The following is a 20956-nucleotide window of genomic DNA, read 5'->3' as shown; positions in this document are numbered from 1 at the left end:
CTAAAACTACTAACGTTTTATGTTTTGCTAATAAATTTAGCACTGTTTGGCAAATCTACGCAAAGTTTTCCCAAAAAAAGTTCATCCACCACCGTTGTATGTCTATCCAAGAGAGCTACAAACTTGCTCCAGGGAGACATTTGTGTACAAAAGATCAGGCGTTGTCCTTGCAAATTAAGTAATCTGCACAGCTGTGTTTAACACAGACAAGCATCCATGATTTGTGAACTGGGCACAGTCTGATAAAAGTCCTTTCAAAAAGCTGTAACATGTTTTTGTCTATGGAGGGCCTAATACATATGATCAGATAATGAATGAACATTTGTGAGTCATGAACGGAACAGAAGCAGCATAGAGACTTTACAACAAAAGAGACAAACATTGAAAATATAATGTGGTGTGTATGCATTGCAAACCTATGGCAGTTTGGTCTTTAAAAAAAGGCTGTCATATATTGATTAATAATGTATAGTACCACATCTCTATTCTCTCTGAATAAAATAACACTTTGGAGCCACAACTGGTTTAGAAAGACATTATAAGTCTATGAATGATTAAAGCATTTATATGTGGGGATGTTGAATATCTTGATGTCTGTCTGGGACTTTCCTGAACTAGTATGATGTTACTGCAGTTGTGCAGGATATATTTACTTTCAAAACAGCTAAATGAAATTGTATTTGTGGTAATAAATAAGAGATGACTGCTGTTGTTTAGATACATTGTAGAACTATCACAGCAACATTTACTTATATGTTGTCTTGCAAGCAAACCTTTGCAATCCCTAAAAGGAATATTAGATAGTTGTATGAAAATATTAATATCAAGACCTTATGAATGAAATTGTTTCTGGTCAATTGACCAAGAAACAGGACAAAATAAACTGTTCACATCAATGATACTTTATCAACTGTGCTTACAAGAGACAGTAATTGTGCTTGATTCACAGACAATTAATTCCTCAAATGATAAAGGGGTGAAGACGGGTCCTAGCCTTAACACTATGAAACATGAAACTGAAAAATGGGGAAGGTGTAAAAGGATATGATTTGTAAACAAATAGCATGTCAGCCTATGTCGTGAAAAAATAAAAACAAACACTCTTGGTAGAACCCATACACTGGTGGTGGATCATGTTTTGTAGGCTTATGCAATCAGTAAACTGGTCTTTGAGTGCAGAAGGGTACAGCAGCTCCATAAAGGATTCATGCATGGAAATCAATCATATGCCAGAAACATCGTACTAAGGAAACAGTGGAAGAACTGTAGGTAGAAATGTAATTATTAAGGGGATCCTTTCTGTGGTGGATTTGGACTGACATTTTCTTTAGTTTCACTCTTTTGATATAGGTACATTCTTTCTGAGGGAACACAGCCTCTCTTCCATTCCATGAAACATCCCAAGTGCCAGCAAATGATCTTCAGCATTAGAATTGTTTCTATCAGTTTCATACTGTGCTTCATAAAGCCAAGGGAATTACTTGCATCCCCACACTGCTATATAATGCAATATCTCCTCTTGTTCTTTACTGTGTTAGACATACTTCAAATTTCATTCACATCTTTCATCTATCATTTATGGTCCGGCTTCATCCTTTTACCAGGTGTGTTGCTCAATATATACCATAGTTCCCTTTGACTGCTTTTGGAACAGTGGAAATAAAGATTTTAATGTATCTAGAAGCAAATCATTACCATTCATTTTATCTATTTAGAGGAACTTAAGTTTGAGCTGCAATATAGTGCAACTTCTCCAGGAAGGTTGGAATCTTTTTTGGATTCCTCAGACTGTCTGATTCTTACTACTCTATTCTTGGTGTTCCTTGCAGATGCCAGATTGCTATTCGAAGAATAACATTAACACCTTTTACATACTCTTTCCAACTGTACTTTGTGGTGATCATAACTATTAGAAGTGGGATTCCTGATTGGCTGAGGTATACACCCAGGCCAGGCACGAACCACCACTCTGGCCAGTGTAAGGTAGGTGCACAATAAGATAACGTGTGCTCCCCCTCAGGTAACTTGGCACAGAACAGACAGGATTAACTACAAGGGCAATGTGTAAAGTATTTGTGCATCACCCACAGTAACACAACGGATACACCACAAAAAGACTCCACACAGGTTTAGAAGAACAAAGAATATTTATCTGAGCAAATTAGGACCAAAACGACACAGCTCCAATCATTAGTAGCCGAGATATGAATTTTTAAAGAGTAAACCAAAAACAGTTCTTAAAAATCAATAGCACTAAAAGGTTACTTTAGGTCACAATAGACCGGGGTAAATCCAAAGTTCAGGCCTATCGCGATGGCATGCAGATTGGATACAGTTCCAAACAGGTCCTGCTGAAGTTTTACCTTCTGAACCTGAGCCAGGTGCCCTGTTCATGGGAGAGAAGGCTGCCAGTAGCAGATAGAGCAGCACTAGCGATGATCCTAACGACACGAAGTGTCGGCGGGGCATCGTGGTCAGCAGGCGGGGATTCGTGGTCAGCGATGCTTACCACATGGAGACGATACTGTAACAGCTTGCTGTGATCCTTCAAGCGGGCGATGCAGTCCCAGAGTGAATGGGACCATTTGCCTTTGTGAATGGCCCAATAGATTGATTTCAGGGGCCCAAAAACTACTTCAAAGGGCCCAGGACTGCAGATGCACCTTTTGGGGGTCAGTAGTAAGTTGAAGAGGGCCCCAGGAGCTGTAGATTATCAGTTGGAAGTATTTTGGGCCCCTGAGACTTCAGAAGAACAGGAGGCAAGCCAGCAAATTCTTGGACATCGCTTGAAGGGAAGGCACAGCCAAGCTCTCCTTTCAGCAGAGTCATGGAGCAACAGGCAGCAGAGCAACAAGCAGAAAAACAATCCTTCCAAAAAAGCAGTCCAGTTCAGTCTTTTGAGCAGCACAGTAGTCCTCCTGACAGAGGTTTAGTTCAAGAACCAGAAGTGTCTGGTTTTAGGGGGTCAGAGATATAGTACTTATACCCAAAATAGCCTTAGATGTAGTGAATGACTTCAAAGGAACTGTCTGAAGAGCTCTTGTATCCCTTTCAAACCAGTCCTCTCTGCCAAACTAACCCTGGGGCATACATCAGTGCTTTGTGTGAGGGCTAGACACAGCCCATTCAGCTGTAAGTGTGAGACATCTCTCCCCCTTCCTGCTGAGGAAGGCTATCAGAATGCAGTTGAGTCCTCTGTAACACCAAGCCCTTCCTGTGTTTGTGGCTGTTTAGATTGAATGCACAAAGTGTTGCTTGTACCCAGTCCAGACATGTATTGGAGACAGACTGTCGGGCACAAAGAACAGTAATTACTGGAATGTTAAATCCAACTTCACCAGTAAGAAGAATTTATCATTACAATTCCAAACATATCAACCTGAAAAAGCTACTCCTCTCTGATCAGGAATTACAGTTTAAAAGTATATTGAGGTATTTCCAATACTGGCCTATGAAAGGGGTAGGCTCACAGTAGTGAAAAACGAAATAGGCTATTTGTCACTAACAGGACATGAAAAACATAAGAGTACATTTCCTACCTTTGACTTACATGGCCCCCCGCACTTAAGATTACTCTGGGCCTACCTTCGAGGTGACTTATATGTAATAAACGGGGAGTTTAAGGCATGGCAAGCTGTTTTAAATGTGGCTGTAAACTGCACACACAGGAACTGCAGTGGGAGGCCTGAGACAGGTTTCAAAGACTATTTAGGTGGATGGCACATACAGTGCTGCAGCCCTGTAGTAGCATTTGAAATACAGACCTGTGTAAACCACTTTACAAGGGACTACCAGTATAACAAATGTGCCAATCAGGTATACACCAATGTCATCATGTTTTAGGGGAGAAGCACAAGCACTTTAGTACTGGATAGAAGTAGTAAAGTGCTCGGAGTCCTAAGGACAACAAAAGAACGAGAAAAAAACTGGAGGCAAAAAGCCCTGGGAAGACCACCCTAAGGAGGACAGTTCTAACCATACCAGATATCACATGTAGCAAATTGAGCTTTTCTGCACATTCACACCAGATTTTTTGCCTTTTTGGGGGTCCTATTTTTGCTAATATTTGGGCTCTGTGTAATGTGACACTATAACTCAGTTCCACTGTGCATGTGTCCAGGCCCTAAAATAGTATTGCTAAAAATTGTTTCACCCATTTATTTTGTTTGCCTTTCCTGTAAGGTAATAGGAAATGGAGGAGAAAATACACTAACGGCATGGGAGTAAAATGTCATGGGTGGACTGCAGGGTGCATTTGCACCACTCACAAATAGTTTTTTTAAAAATGGCTCCTATGAGAACCATTGTACGCTAGCTTAGCTGCAGTTTAAATACTCCACAATAGCACATGGTAAGAAAAGACTATATTCATATTTTAATAAGTCACGCCTAAATTGTACCTTGTATACCCACAAAGAGCTTAATGTATTATAATTGGTACATTATATAAAAAGTGTTATCTTGCAGTGACTGGAAGCCTGAATGTAATTTCACTGTGTAGGCCCCAGCTACAGCTCAAACACGCTTTTTGGGATATGCCTATGGCTTGTGCTGTAGCTACAAGCAGTTGAGCAGAGATTCTCTCAGAATTGTGTTTTGACCTAACCAAATGACTTTTATTAAGTTGGTGGTGGTCGCCCCCTCCCAAATTGATAACCCAATTTCTGACTTTACTGGTATTCAATTTCCCAACACTAGGACTGATACAAGGCTAGGTCGCTATCCTGGTATTCGTACTTGTCACCTTTGCATAACCACATATGACAGCTACAAATGTTCAGTTTGCTGAGCCATCCTACCAGCTTTTACACCTGTAGGTGGCATTAGTTTATTTTCCCCGATAAGCTGGGTGTTCAGTGTCTGGTGTGCTAGGCAGGAGTTTTTGGATTATTAGAGGACACTCTTAAAAATGTTCTTGATCTCTGCTGTTTGCTGACGAACAGTGCCCAAAATCTCTTTTGTTGTTAAAGTTTCTAATCTTCATTACTTCTACGCCTTTTTTCCTCTGATAATAATCATTATTATTATTATAATTACTATTAGTAGTAGTAGATGTATATGTAGTTGCAGTAGTAGTAATGGTAGTAGCAATAGGAGTAGTAGTAGCAGTGTTAGCCGAGTTACAGTAGCAGTCGTATTTCTGATACCATGCATGTGCTAGCTATAAATGATCTTTTTTTTTTTTTTTTTTTGCGAAAAACAAGGAGATAGGTCCCGGGACACAGGGTCAGCTGGACCATAGAATAATTTCAATAAAAAAGAGATGCCGGCCCTGCAGTTTTTAATGGCTACTTGATTCAAGCAACAAACCAAATCTTTGTTTTGATTTGTATGGTCTGATTTATTTAAACCATTTACTTTTTTATATAAATCTCATCAACTTAAGACATTAATTGCATGAGAAAAACACTGCATCTATAAAATAAAACATATACATATTTTGACAAAAAACATTTGACTGAAAAACATTTGACAAAAAGTATTCGACAAAAAACATGTAACAAAGTAACATACGATCATTCAGTGTACATAAAAATGTAAATAAAGTAATACGAGAAGCGTTAGTCTTTATATGATGTTTGCAAAACTAAAATTTGAAAGTAAAGCTGTTCGCAGTAAGGAAAAAGAGACAAATGAATTGTAACGAATACAAATTTCTCAATGGTCTGGTTAATACACAGATCAGTTAAATCCTTCCTGCTTTTGCTGACGCGTTTCGAACTTGCTTTGTCATTTGACAAGTTCTCATCAGGGCTTTCTCGTTCTAATCGTCTGAAAATTATGTACAAAGAAAATGAGTGAGATATTATGTTCCTCATTTTCATCCCCTATGTAAATTGCCCTCTACCAAGACTTTATCGAAAATATATGTACCTTTATTTTCGAGTTGGCAGCGAGTTTCTGAATATTCAAGAATTCTTTTTCAGTTGGTGTTGAGTGTTTTCTAAAAAATTATGACAATCTCAATTAAGATATTGTAATGGTTGGGTCAGCCCATGCCTGTAATGCCACTGCACACTCTTGGAAATTACCTTAAAATCGATGGTCTGTGCCTTTACTTGGTATCAGATCCAATCAGTAATGCGCTGGTCAACAATCTACTCCCAACCGCCAGCCGGCGGTGGTTACGTATTTTTACTCCTACAAAGAGGTATAGAATAACTCCACTGTTCAAATGCGTGTATCAAAGAGAGGTCAAAACGGGGAGCGGTGCCAAGTGCCTACCTTATCCTTGGCGCTCGGATTGATTCCCTTGCAGTTCCCCTGTTATTCTGACCTTTGGCGGATCTGCGTTCGGTCTTCCTAATTCTGAAGTGAAAAGCACGACAATGAGCGCCCGCTGCTCTGTATTGTGAGGCGTTACTTAAAGTTTCATGTCTTTGCGCTTACCTAGATGTTGTAGATCTCAAAGTATAACTCGCTCCCAAATGAACTCCACACCAGTTCGAAGAGTCACTCGGCGGACTGAGTCGCCATGTTAAAAAGGACACGTGATCGATTGTTTGTATCACGTGACTCACCGGGCTTTGTGGGAAATGTAGTCCCACTTTGCATTCCAGTATTTTTTCATGAAAGAATGCCTGCTGAAACGATTGCACGCGTGCACTGCATATTGTATCAAGCGGTTATAGTCTTGAAATTTCAGACATCGAATTGAGTCCGGTTTGCAGACTATTGAAACGCAATATTAAGTACGCTTCTTTCCTCAATAAGACATCGTCCACATCTTTGGCATGTTGGGCTTGAGTCATTGTGTAAAGGACCGTCCACTTGAAATCAGTTTCAGTGTGTCCGCTGTCAATGAAGTGTTGAACCATTGGGGCGGTTAACACTTTTGTTTTTATTCGCGACCTATGCTGTGTTATGCGGATGTTCACCTGCTGGTTGGTCTTTCCTATGTACAATTTTCCGCATCCGCAGATTATTGCGTACACGACATTTCGTGTTTTACAGTTCGAGAACCCTTGGTTCTTCCACCTAACATTTTTGTGTATGAATTCACTGCCCTCGATTGTTGTATCGCATGAGACACAGTTACCACACCTATGGTGTCCCTCAATCGGCTTGAATCCCCACAATGACAGTAGGTCATGTTTAGGTTTTTCAATAGTGACGTCTGCACGCACTAGTTGTTGTCCAATACTGCGGTTTTTTTTGTATGCAAAAATCGGTCTAGGAAAGGGGCATTCCAGTCCCTCCAATAGGTGCCAATTTTTTAGTATGGTCTGTCTGATTTTGTGGGTATGGGGGCCAAACGTTGTAACACAAACCAGTTTTTCCAATTCAGGCTTAACTTTGCTTTGTAATAGGCATTCCCTCGGGGTATAGCGTGCTCTTTTAAAGGCATGTTTTAACAACTTCCTAGGGTAACCTCTGCTTTTCATTTCCTCACAAAACATTTTTGCGTGTGAGTCGTAGTCCGCTAGCTCAGAGCAGTTCCTCCTAATGCGAAGTAACTGCCCGTAAGGTAGATTCGTTTTTAAATTGCGTGGATGCGCACTGCTGTGATGGAGAATGGTATTTTTATCCGTCTTTTTTCTAAAAAGAGATGATTTCAGGTGACCGTCAATGCAGGTAACTTCCACGTCTAAGAATGTCATTTTCGTGCTGCTTTGTTCCATTGAGAATTTTTGATATCACCATGTTTGTTGTTTAACCATTGGTGAAATTCCATCAATTCGGTGTGGCTCCCCTGCCACAGGAGCCACACGTCATCAATGTATCTTAGCCATTGTTTTATACATTTCTTGTAGGGGTTATTGTTTGCCACAAATTTTTCTTCATACTGGGCCATAAACAATATGGCCATCTCCGGCGCATAAGGACATCCCATGGCTGTCCCCTTGATTTGAAAAAAGAACTCGCCATTAAAGCAGAAATAATTCTTTTTCAAGGTTAGTTCAGCCAGTTGCAGAATAAATCTAGTGGGCACTCGATGGGGGCGGTCTCTTGTGTCAAGGTACATCTCCATCACCTCCAACGCTTCTCCTTGGGGGATTTGCGTATAGAGGGACGTGACGTCCATAGTTACCATTATTTCCTCGAGTCCAGACCATTGAGAAATTTGTATTCGTTACAATTCATTTGTCTCTTTTTCCTTACTGCGAACAGCTTTACTTTCAAAATTTAGTTTTGCAAACATCATATAAAGACTAACGCTTCTCGTGTGAATGCTCTATTTTATGCAAACTCTCAACAAACTGTGGGTGTTACCAGCTACTCAATCATGCTGTGCAGAGTTAACCACCTTTGAGGTGTGGTCCTGAGCCTGTTTAAAATCTTCCACAACACCTACCCTTGTGAGAACTCACTCATAGGGCCTGATTAGGATGTCGGACGGTCGGATCACTGACAGGCCATCAGTGGCAGGCCGAGCGCCAACATCCCTTCGGACCGACTGCCGCATTATAATGCTGGCGGTCAGACCCTAATCTGTCGGATGCAAGATTGCCAACTCCGCCAGGATTATAGATCCCGACAGGGCGGCGGTTGGAGCAGCGTCCTGCAATGGCGGTGGTGCCGAGGTAGGCACACCATTGTGATTCCAATGCCCCTTTCGGACAGCCTCTTCATGGCAGGAACACTGGCATAAAAAAGGTTGTCGAAAAGGGATATGGAGGGCCCAGGCGGGCAACTAGAGCCAAATTTCGGGGGGGGGCTGAAAAATATTTTGGGGGGGCTAATTCTTCCAAACATAGACAGAGTGGCTGTAAGAAAGGGCGAACACACAACAAAAGCCTCATTTACACATAAATGGTCTTTTAAAGACCTTTTAAGTACTCGGGTGCAGCTGCAATTAAATGCTCGCCAGCCCGTGAAGCTGTCTCCGGCCGGGCTGACACACACAACGGGGGGGGGGGGCTGGCTGAGGCCCCCTGAGCCCAATGGGTGTTGCGCGCCTGGGAGGGCCCCAAACACGGCCCACGCCCATCTTGGGGCACGGAAAAGTATCCCTGGGGGCAAATGTAGTGCCCCCACTCACCTCTGTGCACCATGGTGCCTGGCTCTGTGCCAGAGACATTGTACATGCTTTAGAATGGGGGTACGAGATGGCTATCAGCATATTGATGGGATCCATTATGCACAACTTTATGAATACATTTAGTTCCTGTACATGTTCCGTAAGGAATTGTGGAAGGGCAAAAGATATTCACATGTGCCTATATGGTAAGGAGAAAAAAGGAACACAAATGTGCTGGAACTGCACGCCTGCATTCAGGGTTATAGTATGGCCTTATGCCCCAACCCCTTTGTTTCAATGTTATATTGCACCATGATCTCAAAATTGTCAGTCATCTCAGCAGTTTAGGAGTTACATTTTCAGTTGCTCTCCCATGCTCCATTATCCTCTGGAACAGCAACCCACGAGGAGTGCGTGAAAGAGAAGGATATTGTTGTGATTCCATGGCAAAACACAACCAAGGCTAGCACGTAAAAATGAAAAAATGAACAACTTATCGGAATGACACCGCCGTTTATTGATCGGAAAGCACCGCCGATGCCCAGTCGCTCTACTGAGCATTGAAAAATGCACAGCACGTAATTATGTACAAACAAGCAGAACGCGTCAGCATAACAACATTACAATATGTGCTTTTTGAATGTGAAAATATGCAAAAAATGATATGTCTTTGGGTCGTGGAAAAAAAAAATCTCTGTCGAAGATATACCGCTGCTTTTCACGCTTGCCTGCACAGGAATCTGCTGGGATTTTCCAATTCATGAATCACTCATATAAGCATAGTAAGCAATAAACCCGTGGAAAATATAAATACAAAATGCATGCCTTTCGGCCAACAACGATAGGACTAATTAATTCAACAGATCGCCAATTGCAGAAGTAGTGACAAAGGCAGTTATTAGCTGGAGGGAATTGGTGCAGTCTATTGCTTGAAATCGCTAAATCTATTTTTAAGCACATGCCTGGCCCACGATTTACGCGCGCGGGCTACTCTCTTTCAATAGATCTTATGCTGTCAAATGTTAATACGATGTTTGTATTATTCAAGAGGCTGTGGTAGGGAAATGCTACGAACTGAGGTCATCAATTGGAACATAGTGCCTTTAGGCCATTACAAGCGCGAGTCTGCTGGTGGGGCTACTGCTTAGAACTGGCAAGATATTTTTTCAGCTCCTGTGCAGCCCAATCAAAGTCGCGTGTGTAAATTAATAATATGGAAGTTCCTGGTAGAGTAACTAGATGCAAATGTTTGGTTCGAAAAGCATGCATGCGGCTGTTTTCCTATTCAGTTTGTATTTCTAAAATGTAAATGCAGTTTTGGCTTGTATGGACTCAGATGTGCATTTAAAAAAATGTTTTTTTGTTGCATATGTTTTTTTTATATTAATTGCTTGCTATTTGATTGGTTCAACTGTGAATGCAATGCAAGTTCACTGCTGGCTTTCTTGTCAAGCCTTTGATATTTCCCACAATTCAGTATAATGCCCGACCATGCCTTCACCCGTAAAGTATGTGTGGAAGGAAAAATATAAACTGAGGCGCCCAGTCATGGAAGGCTACACGCTGCCCATGGATGTGTGCGCTTTTTTAATATCAACTACGGCCTTGAAATCCCCAGAGGGGTGTCTGTTATCAAAAGTGCAGTGGGTGCAGTGGCACCGAAGCCCAGGACTGAAATGGGCTCACTGCTCCCAAATTATGACTGTTTTTTTTTTGTACCAAAAAAAGGAAACGGGGCCACTTACATTGGGGTCTCTGACACCCTTATTATCCACTAACAGCACCCCCCTTGCAGATAACCGTGCTATTTCCCTGGGTGCTCTAATTATAACTCTCCTTGCTAAAACCTATCTTTTAAAAAAAAAAAAGTGAAAAACTAACGGAAGAGCACTAACGAGCGTATCCTGTGCTCTTCTTTGTAGTCCCAGCGCCGTGTTACTTTCCACCTCCCCGATGGCTCCCAGGAAAGCTGCAGTGATAGTGGTCTCGGAGACCACGAGCCTGTGGGCAATGGAACCCCGATCTCACACCCTCTCCCTCTGGTTCCGCCGCAGGACGAATTCTACGACCAGGCCTCACCGGACAAGCGGACTGAAGCGGACGGCAACTCGGACCCCAACTCTGGTAAGTGAGCTTCCGCATACTGTGTTTTGACCTCAAAAGTAGTTCACAACATCAGCATTGTGATTTAATGTCGTTGCATGCCGTATTTGTATTGCTCTGATTCCTGTTTACTGCGGCTGGTGCATTACAACACAAGGAGTGGCCTGCTTTAACGGGGAGGACATTCAATTAGCTTGCAGACTGGTTCGCTTCATGAAGTCAGTAAACATTGCACTAAACCCAGCTGTTACTCTATGAACAGGGAAAACTATGACCAGGGAAAAACTCCGACAAGTAAAGAACTTTTCACTAGTGAGTGTTTGTCTGAGTTTTTGACTTCCTTGCTACTGCAACTACAAAGCTACCCACGGACAGTGCCTCACAGGTTTTATTGGGTTTTTAACTTTTTCTCACTTAAGGCCAGCACAAGATGCACTTCTGCACACACTGATTCTATTTCATATTTATTAATATTGCAAAGTAAGAAATGTTTTTATACTAATGTGATTGTATGAAATGTCTAATTTTTATAACTAGCTTTTATGTACTTTGAATGGTGCTCACTAAGTATTTTTATGAACAATTGCAAAGATTTTTATTAATCAAGCAATAAAGAATTTACTTACTTACTTACAAGTAGTGGGATATGGCAAGTATACACGTGATAGCATAGGTGCTGCCAAATAAGAAAGCATTGGATAAGTTAGAAGGGATGGCGAAGGTCATCTCAAGGTCAGATACACACAACAGTTATTTGCATGGATAGTCAAAATGAAATGACTGTCCACTTCTGGGATTAAGAAACTTTCGAATCAAATAAATACTTTGCAAAATTCAAAGGTCACCAAAGAAATTGGAAGAGAATGAGAACATCAGCACATTGGCATTTACTGGATACCACATCTGTTTGAGAATTGTAAAGAGTAAACAATAAAATTCAGTAGAAAGTGTTTTGTGGTATCGAAATATGACTTTAAACGAACAGTTAGCTGGATGTATGTTCTATCCTAGAAAAAGTGCCCCCGCCATTTTTGCCATCCCAGTATGTTTTTGGTACAGTTCAGTTACAGCTGTCAGGAAGCAGGAAAGCCATTTCTTCACTTACATCACCCTGATTGTGGGCCTGCCTTTAGGCCTTTTGTTTTCAGGGTGCTTGGGAATCTGGAATGAGCAGAGGTTTTCTCCATCTAATCATTAAGGGTTGGAGCTCTTTTCACTAAACTGGGCTGTGCCACGTTTACACAGTCCTTTGAGCAGCCGGGTGTCAGTGAAGCAGGCAGCAGAAAGCATGGCATACTGGCTGGCTTGTGTGGAACATGGTTAGTTCCAATTCAGCTCAACTGGCAAGTCAGTAGCTTTCTCTGCCAGTTGGTGAGGTAGTGGGAGTCAGACAGGGCACAAGTCCTAAAAAAAGAAGTGGGGGGACGCTGTCACCGGAAGTGAAGTCATGACAGGAAGTGACGTCACAAAAGGTGGCTCCGATCTCGCCCCAGAGAGGCCAAGAAGGTGAAGTCCAGCTGTTTGGCAGGGGGGACGGCGTCCACCCTGTAAAATAAGTGGGGGGATGCCATTCACCGGCGTGGTACCCCCACTCGAGCCCTGGAGTCAGATGAGTTTACATTCACAGCATGGGTATTTTGTGGAGCAGGGAGATTTATCTGGGTCTCCTCGTCCACTGACTGAAGTGCAGCAGTGCCACCATTTGCCTTCAATTACTTAAAATAGACAAAGATTGACATTATTGGAAGTCACTTATTTCTTTATAATGTCGCCGATTATAAGGAAAACACGTCAGAAGTCGACTATTTTAAGGCTATTACAGTCAACTTCTGACGTCACAATGCCTGCTGACTGAGCCAGCAGCTGAGGAGAAAGGCAGGTCAAGTCACAAGGCATAATTCAAACAGCTTCTTAAAGGGAGGAAAACAAAAGGTTGCTTTTCTTTCTTCTGCTCTATTTTAATAGCTTATGATAACACGCAGAGACATTTTATTTTTTGTACTCCTTAGATAGAGAAAAGATAGTATCTTTCTGAATGTTTCTACACGCTCTGAGCTACCACAGTAATTTTTTTTTAAAAACGGACTTGTATTGAACTGTTTCTAAAGCCTGTTTGCAAACAATATCTTACAGGTTTTTGATCTGTTTAATTTTGCATTAGAGGTTTTACTTTATTTACTTCATATTTGCAATTATGTTCGCTCTTTCATAAGAAAGAGCTATGCACCAAGATTTTAAGTGGTTTGTGTGCCACTATATTATACAGGACCCCTGTTGTATACAACAAGGGTATTGCAAGTCACTTCGGAGTTCTGCAATCTTATAAAGCAGCGGTCTTCCACCTGAGGGGCAGCCTCCCTAGGGTTCCTCAAGTGGTCTTGGGGGGCGCTAGGCTCCGGCCAAAAGAAGCAGCTCTTTGTTTTAAGCTGGGGGGGAAATGAGTAGGAGTAAGCCGCTCTGTAATGGGCCATTACTAACCTCTTTTGTCATTTATATCCTAGCTGGGAGTATGTGTCAAAGAAGAAGGGACTCCAAATATTATTTAAAACACCCAACCCCATTTACAATAATCACTCTGTGGATACTTTTACGTATTGGTAAGGCCTGCCTCAGCAGAATAGTATGTTTGGCAATCATGTATTTGGTTTTATTATTTAAATGGTAACATAATTTACCTGCAATGTTTAAATATATTTTGTGTTTATATAAGTCGAGACTTATTTGAAAATTGCCAATTTAATGAAAAATAATTGGGAAAAAATCTGATGGGGGCCCTGATACATTTATTTTTTCACTGGGGGGGGGACACACATTAAAATTATGAAGACCACTGTTACAAAGGAACTCGTCCACGTTTCTCTATTTGGTTATAGAACTTCTTGGTGACTTGCAGTAGACTTATAATGTAGGCAGAAGGTGTTTTGTCCCTTATATTACAGCCACACGCTGCAGTGAGAGAGAGAGAGATTGTAATACTATAATAAAGGAGTATTATCCAGAGTGAGAGAAGAGCTTCTCACTTACTTTAATGGCAATGGTTCTCTGATAATGCATTTCCATAAGGGAAAGATGGTGTTCTGTTTCTTTCCTTACTTTTCCTTAGGGTGTCTTGCATATTACTATCACATAAGTCTTCAAATTATGCAGTGTCTCTGTCCAATTGGTTTATGTGTGTTTTTTCACGACCTGAGGATATTTTTTAATTTCCGCAGACAGGCAAACGCGTTAATGTGTTCCTTTCACGGAGCTGTGAACAGAGGGCAGATGCTTTGACATTTCATGTGCCGCACAGTATGTTATGTGTATGTCACATTTTTTGACATTTGTAATTGATGTAATGGCGCCAATTCAGGCCTTTGGGAATATAACATTTAGAATAAGTGTGCTGAAAGTGAAACAGATTATCAAGCTCCAAAGATTTCTCGGGTCTTAGATTGTTAGAACACTTGTCATTACTTCATTACTTAAACATGGCTTAACATAGTTTCATTATATATATATAGAAATCTATAAATATACACACACACACACACACACACATATATATATATGTATATATATATATATATATATATATATATATATATATATATATATATACTATATATATGTATATATATATATATATATATATATATATATATATATATATATATATATATATATATATATATATATATATATATATATATATATATATATATATATATATATATATATACTATATATATCAAAACCCTTTCAGGCAAAGAGTGACGCATGAACCATGCAAAAAAGAAGCAGAGAACTCTAGGCAGTTCGCAAGTCCAGGTGGAAAGCAGCGCCAATATAGAGCACTCTCAACACCAGCGACACTCTAAATTTGCTCACCTCAAATGTCTGCTTTTCTATCAAGGTCTTTAAGCGTAGGATTAGCACAGTGCCATCCATGCCAAGATAGAAAGGGACAAAGTCTTTTACCATTTCCACAGCAAAGTCTTTAAGCATAGGATTAGCACAGTGCTCTCCATGCTGAGCTGTAAAATGGCCTAAGCTTGAAGAATTTGATAGAAAAGCAGATATGTGAGGTGAGCAAATTTAAAGTGTTGTTGATGTTGAGAGTGCTCTATATTGGAGCTTCTTTCCACCTAAACTTGAGAACTGCCCAGAGTTCTCTGCTACTCTTTGTACATAAATACATCTATATCTACAAACACACCACACATATCTCCATGCATAATATATATATATGGATATGTGGATCGCCACCACCGGGGCTTTAACTAAATATGCAGGGGAATCCTCGTTGTCCCCCCGAAGCCCCGGGGACCAACACCTCCCCAGCGCTTTGAAAATAGAGGGAGGGGAGTACACACCCCAAAAGCAACTGATGTATATGTTCACAAAAGCATAGACCCTATCTGCAACCTAATCAGACAGCTGCAGAAGCACATATATATCCAGTTGTTTACTAGAAACTACTTATACCTGCAGCAGACTCAAAGGTAGTTGCATTCACACGTTCATAGCTCTCTATTCCTCTACAAAGGCACTGAAGTATTTGTGTAGACATTTACATACACATTTAGACAGCCATAGAGCCATTTAAACACACAGTCACATACCAGCACATTCACTTAAACATCTTATAGCACTCTTGCAGGTGTACTGCTACACTCACTGACATATGTAGGAAAATAGTGGCACAACCTTCTGAACCGTGCGGAGAAATAGTTAATGAATCATGGGTGATGGCTACTAGTGCAGACCCTGTCTGTGTATTCTTACTCCAAGCTTCACTTGACATTTTATGGGGCTTTCTCAAGTATTAAACCCATGTTTTAGTGCACATAATACACTTTAAAAAAAACATTTTTTTTATTTATTTGCAAAGATTTATGTAGCACTGGCTAGACCTCGAGGTATTAGAGCACTTTACATGAGGATCAGTGAGTTACAGCTTCCATAATAATAAGATAGACTAGTATAGACATAGGATAACAGAAAAAATACATAAGATTACACAATAATGTGAGATTATTAGCGCATACACACGTCTTATGGGGAGTGAAGAGGTTGAGGGGGAATGGTAAACAGGGGTAGGGAATGCAGGTAGGAAAACACAACGGGGAAGCGAAGAAAACGATGTCCAATGTCCGGCTGGGCTTGTGCCACTCGATGGATGAACCAGAGCCAAACTCCTCTATAGCTGCATATGACAGCTCCACCGGGCATCAGCCAAAGTTGCTCAGGCACTACAGTAAGTACAGACTGTTTTGGTTTCCGCCCAGGGGCATCGTTAAAGTTCCATCAAGAGCACCAGTTACGGTGTTGCTGGTAAACGCCGTCTGCCTCATTCTCCAGCTCGCCCCCAGGTAAGAGTGGAGAGAGGAGAGGTGGAAGGGACATTTCCAAAGTTCGCAGATCTTCCCCATATCCAGCAGCAGTGGTGAGTGTTGGGCACTTCTAAGATATGCCATAGGTATGCAATTAAGGATGATGTTTTGTGCTTAAGTAATTGAGAGAAGTCCTTTTGAGTTAAATAAGTTATTTTGCACTTGTATTCCTCTATGCCAAGTACTACATAGAATATGCCATTGCTAAAAAAAATTGACATATATGTTCACAAAAGCACAGAGCCTGTCTTTCAGTTACAGAGACAGCTATAGAACCTCGTATACATTTCATGACTCACCAGAAACTATTTATGCAGGCAGCAGACTAAAAGGTAGTTGCGATGACACTTACATAGCTTTCTATTACCTAACAAATGTACTGAAGAGTTTGTACAGACACTTACATATACATTGAGATAGCCATAGAGGTATTATTTCAGGTAGTCACATACCAGCACATTTACTTAAACATCTCATTTAACTTTACAACTTTAAAAAATCATATCTCTGGTACCTCTTATTCAATTTTAATAATTTTGATGACTTTATATTTTCTCATGTATTTTTCTAAATTGTTTTGATTTTTTTTCTGCTGTCTATTTAATTTTGAAATTGTTGCTTCCACATGCACTGAACACAAATCTCTCTGGCGAATACCTGCTAATTTTGCTATAACTTCAAGGGGTTGAGCAGAGGTTCTCTAAGAAGTCGAGTTTAGTTCAACTGGATTCAGATTTATTGAGTTTGTATGGTTACACCCTTCCAAATTATTAACCTAATTTCTGAACAAAGGGAATGTTTATAATTTCCCCTCAAAAAACATGCTTCACATAGCAAAAATAGTCAGGAATGTGTAGCAAGTTTAGTTTCTTATATTAAAAAGTATGCATCCATTATGTATTTTCCCAACCAGTCAAAAGTATCAGAAAAACGTACAAAAATATAGCAGCATGGTTGGAGAACCCCCTGCTGCATAATGGAAAAAATGTATGTGCCAAAGGCACTTGAGAAACAATTTGCACCAAAAAAAGATTAATCCCAGTTCCGCAGCTCGTAGAAAATCCTGGTTGGCACAGGGGGAGGGGTAGTAATGCATCTATGCCATGCCCAGTGTTAGAAATGGGATTTCTGGTTGGCTAGAGCATGCGCCTAAGCCAGGCAGAAACCACCACTCTAGTCAGGGCAAGGGACACACTGAAGATAACCCCTGCTCACCCCCTTGGTAGCTTGGCAGAGCAGTCAGGCTTATCTCAGAGGCAAGGCGTAAAGCTTTTGCACAACACACTCACACATCAGCGACACACTAAGCTCACCACAAAAGAAACTCCACACAAGGTTATTTTAAAATAGCCTTTGTATTGTCAATAAACACATTAGCACCTAATCATATATATACAGTGTGCCACCAGGCACTTGTCATGACTTTACAGGGATTTGCATAATTTATTAGGCCAATTGGGCCACTGTTGTAATCCTCACATCACCAGTAAATACTGGCAAAATTGCACTTAGCACAAATCATGTGGCATGAACATCATTACAGTACTCAGGATACCATATAATGCAGAACATCAGCCCAGGGCACAATAGTACACCACTACAGCCGGGCATACATCATAATTACACCTTTATGCCCACAGTCACTGTCTCCCCTTGCATAGGCTCCTGGGCAACATGCCCACCTACCACAGCAAATGCGGGGCAAGGCTAAACAGGGGACTCCGTTGAGGTCTCCCCCAGAGCAGCTCAAAAACACATTGCCCTTGAATAATAGTTAGGGGTACAGTTGCCTGTGACCATGCGGTGCTGCTGCGAAAATGCCAGAAATGCCCAACAAGGCTGAGCTGGGTCCTCCCGCCCTGGCTCCTTGAACCACGGCTACCCGCAAACATGAAGTGCTGCCACTCAGCCGTGAAATGTCAAAAAAAGACAGCAGGGCACGGAGTGAAGCCTCTGTTGGCCCAGCCAACAACAAGGCTTTCTTCTGCTTGACTTCCACTCATGACCATAGGCTGCGCCTACAACCAGGCATGGTGCCTTGCCCTGCTGGGCATCCAGTGGCTCTCCTTGCCCCACCTCGGTCAACCGCATCAGCTTCCTGCAAAACAGGAGCAGGACCCGGAACAAAGTCTCCGGCACCTATACTTTCAGAAGGCAGCCTCGCCCGCAACCATGCGTCGGCTCTGTCTGGCTTCCAGGTGCTTCGCGCGCTTCCTTCTAGGCGGCATCTCCTCACACGCTACCAGGGCAATCCCCGTCCAGGATTCCATGCTGCTTGTGCACTCTTCTCACAGACGGGGGCCATGTAGTAGAGCCCCGGCTGCAGAACCAAATGTTTGGCATCAAAGGAGAATGGAGCGCTGCCCCACACCTTCTGTAGGGCATAAAGTACTCCTATCGTTCAGCACTGAGTGAGCCCACTCCTTGGGCACTCGACCTCACAGCATTCTCAAAGTGCGCTCTGCCCCCTTGAAAAGATTAAACGCCTAGTCGGCGCTTTTTCACAGGAGCAGTTGAAAAGGACATGAATCGCAATGGTTTTTCTTACCCAGGGGCAGAGAACTAGAGCACAGGCAGGCCAGCACACAGGGTCCCTCAGCAGATGTTCCTTTCAGCCCCCTCAAGCGGGTGGCAGGTTAGTCCCAAATGGTCGTTCCACCTGGCACACTGCAGTCCATGCAGCGTGCTCTCCCAAGGTCCAGAAGTTCCGTTCCAGCCTAAAAGACATGGGGTCACAGCCCCAATACTCATACTCCACAAAGTCTTTCTTCTGCCCTGGTACAGGGCCCTGGACCCACTCAAATCCATTCTCAGGGCACTTGAAATTAGCCTTACAGTGCCCAACACTCCCCATTGTAAGTGTAAACCCTGGCCCCAGACACACCACAGGGGGCGGAGCCGTCATTGTGGAAGGCAGGCACAGCCCTATTCAGGTGCAGGTGCTACTCCTCCCACCACTCCAAATTCAGATCAGGTCTATTCAGCCTAGCACTGACTTATCCAGACTCCCTGAAACCACTGCCACCTCCCCAGCCCCTGTCACTCCAAGGCCAGACAGTCAATACACAATAGGCAGGTACAAAGACACATAGCACACAGAAATGCTTACTTCTAAAAGTGGCATTTCTAAAACAGTAATAATAAATCCACGAACACCAGTATGCAGCATTTATCACCACTATTCAAAACATACCAAACTTGATCACGCAACCCCTCTCATGTCAGGAATTACCACTGAAGCATATATCAGGGAATCCCCAATGCAAAGCCGCCAGTTGGAAGATGAACCGAAGGCGAATGAATGGACGAGTTGCAAACAAATCTAGAGTCATGTGGTGAATGGAATGATACAAACCGCTGCCACATGGTAAACAAAATACGGGAATACACGATCGGATTTTCTGCACCAAGAAGTCTAGAGGACCGTAGGGAATGGTTAAAATCGTTGCGAATGGTAAACAAAATATGAGTGTATATTATCGGATTTTCATCATCAAGAAGTCTAGAGGACCGTGTTGCCCACAAGCCACAGAGCACCGCGCTACAAGACACGAAAACTACCGCAAGAGTGTCACTGCTTCCCCACGAAATAATATACAGCTGCTCTGGGAAGAATCAAAGAATTACAGTGAAGGCCATTTCCAGTCCATGTCCTGAGGAGAACCCCCAAACAAAGTCCGGGTTCGAAACGCATTGACCCTGTGCTGGAACAGGATTTACAAAGGGTGGTACAGGATTGTAATCTAGGATAGACTCCCCCTGTCATTAGACCCTTGAAATTAAGAGCTTCCAGCATAGTCAAACAAGCAGGCCCGCAGAAAGGAGTGAACGGCCGCTTGTCTGTTTATATGTTATTAGGACTGGTGCCCCATGAATTAAATGATTAGAGGCATCTTTTCTTTCCCTCCGTTTGTATATGGTGTTTACATGAATGTTTTTTATTTACATTGTTTGTGAAATGTTTTTTGTACTATGGTGTTAAATGTGAATGTCGCTGTTTGAGTATTTTTTATGTCTGGATATACTGAAATGTTTTTTGCAAAATCATGAAATAAGTAAAAAATTACTAAATGAAAAGTTTTCCCGCTTAGGATGATTGGCTAGGTGAGGTGGCAATACATTGTACCAATCTATCTGCCCATATTTTTGTTGTTTAATAAATTAGAGTGGTCTAGGCCAGTTAGTAAATAGACCCAAGCCTCTTTTGGTCCCACAGCAAGCCCACCAGTAGCATTTAATTTACTGGCCCAGGGTATATGAGATACCACTGTACAAGAGTCTGATAGGTAAATCAAATATGCCAAACAGGCGTAGACCAATCTTACCACGTTTACCATAGAGAGCACATGCATTTTAGCCAGTGGTAGAAGTGGGCGAGATCGGAAGGGCACGGCGTGCCCCTACTTAAAAAAAATATTTGAGCCCGTTCCCCTACTTCAGTTTTTCAAAAAAGCATTCCGGGATGGCAAGAATAGTTCTACTTTAAAACGATAACTTTTTCATTCAACTTCCTGGG

The 20956-nt window shown here is 41.9% G+C and overlaps 1 protein-coding gene across 1 annotated transcript in view; it reads left to right on the top strand.

Annotated features, from left to right (window-relative positions):
* The first annotated feature begins 10453 nt into the window (after window positions 1-10453).
* LOC144773770 (protocadherin-9-like) overlaps window positions 10454-20956 on the top strand; it is a 1011061-nt gene continuing 1000558 nt past the window's right edge. Inside the window, exons 1-2 of the mRNA XM_078658891.1 lie at window positions 10454-10537; window positions 10885-11086. Coding sequence (XP_078515017.1) covers window positions 10454-10537; window positions 10885-11086 — 286 coding nt within the window. The remainder of the gene's footprint in view (window positions 10538-10884; window positions 11087-20956) is intronic.

Source organism: Lissotriton helveticus, chromosome 8 (assembly GCF_964261635.1).
Source record: "Lissotriton helveticus chromosome 8, aLisHel1.1, whole genome shotgun sequence".
NCBI classification, from domain to species: domain Eukaryota; kingdom Metazoa; phylum Chordata; class Amphibia; order Caudata; family Salamandridae; genus Lissotriton; species Lissotriton helveticus.
This window is presented reverse-complemented; position numbering and strand designations above follow the sequence as displayed.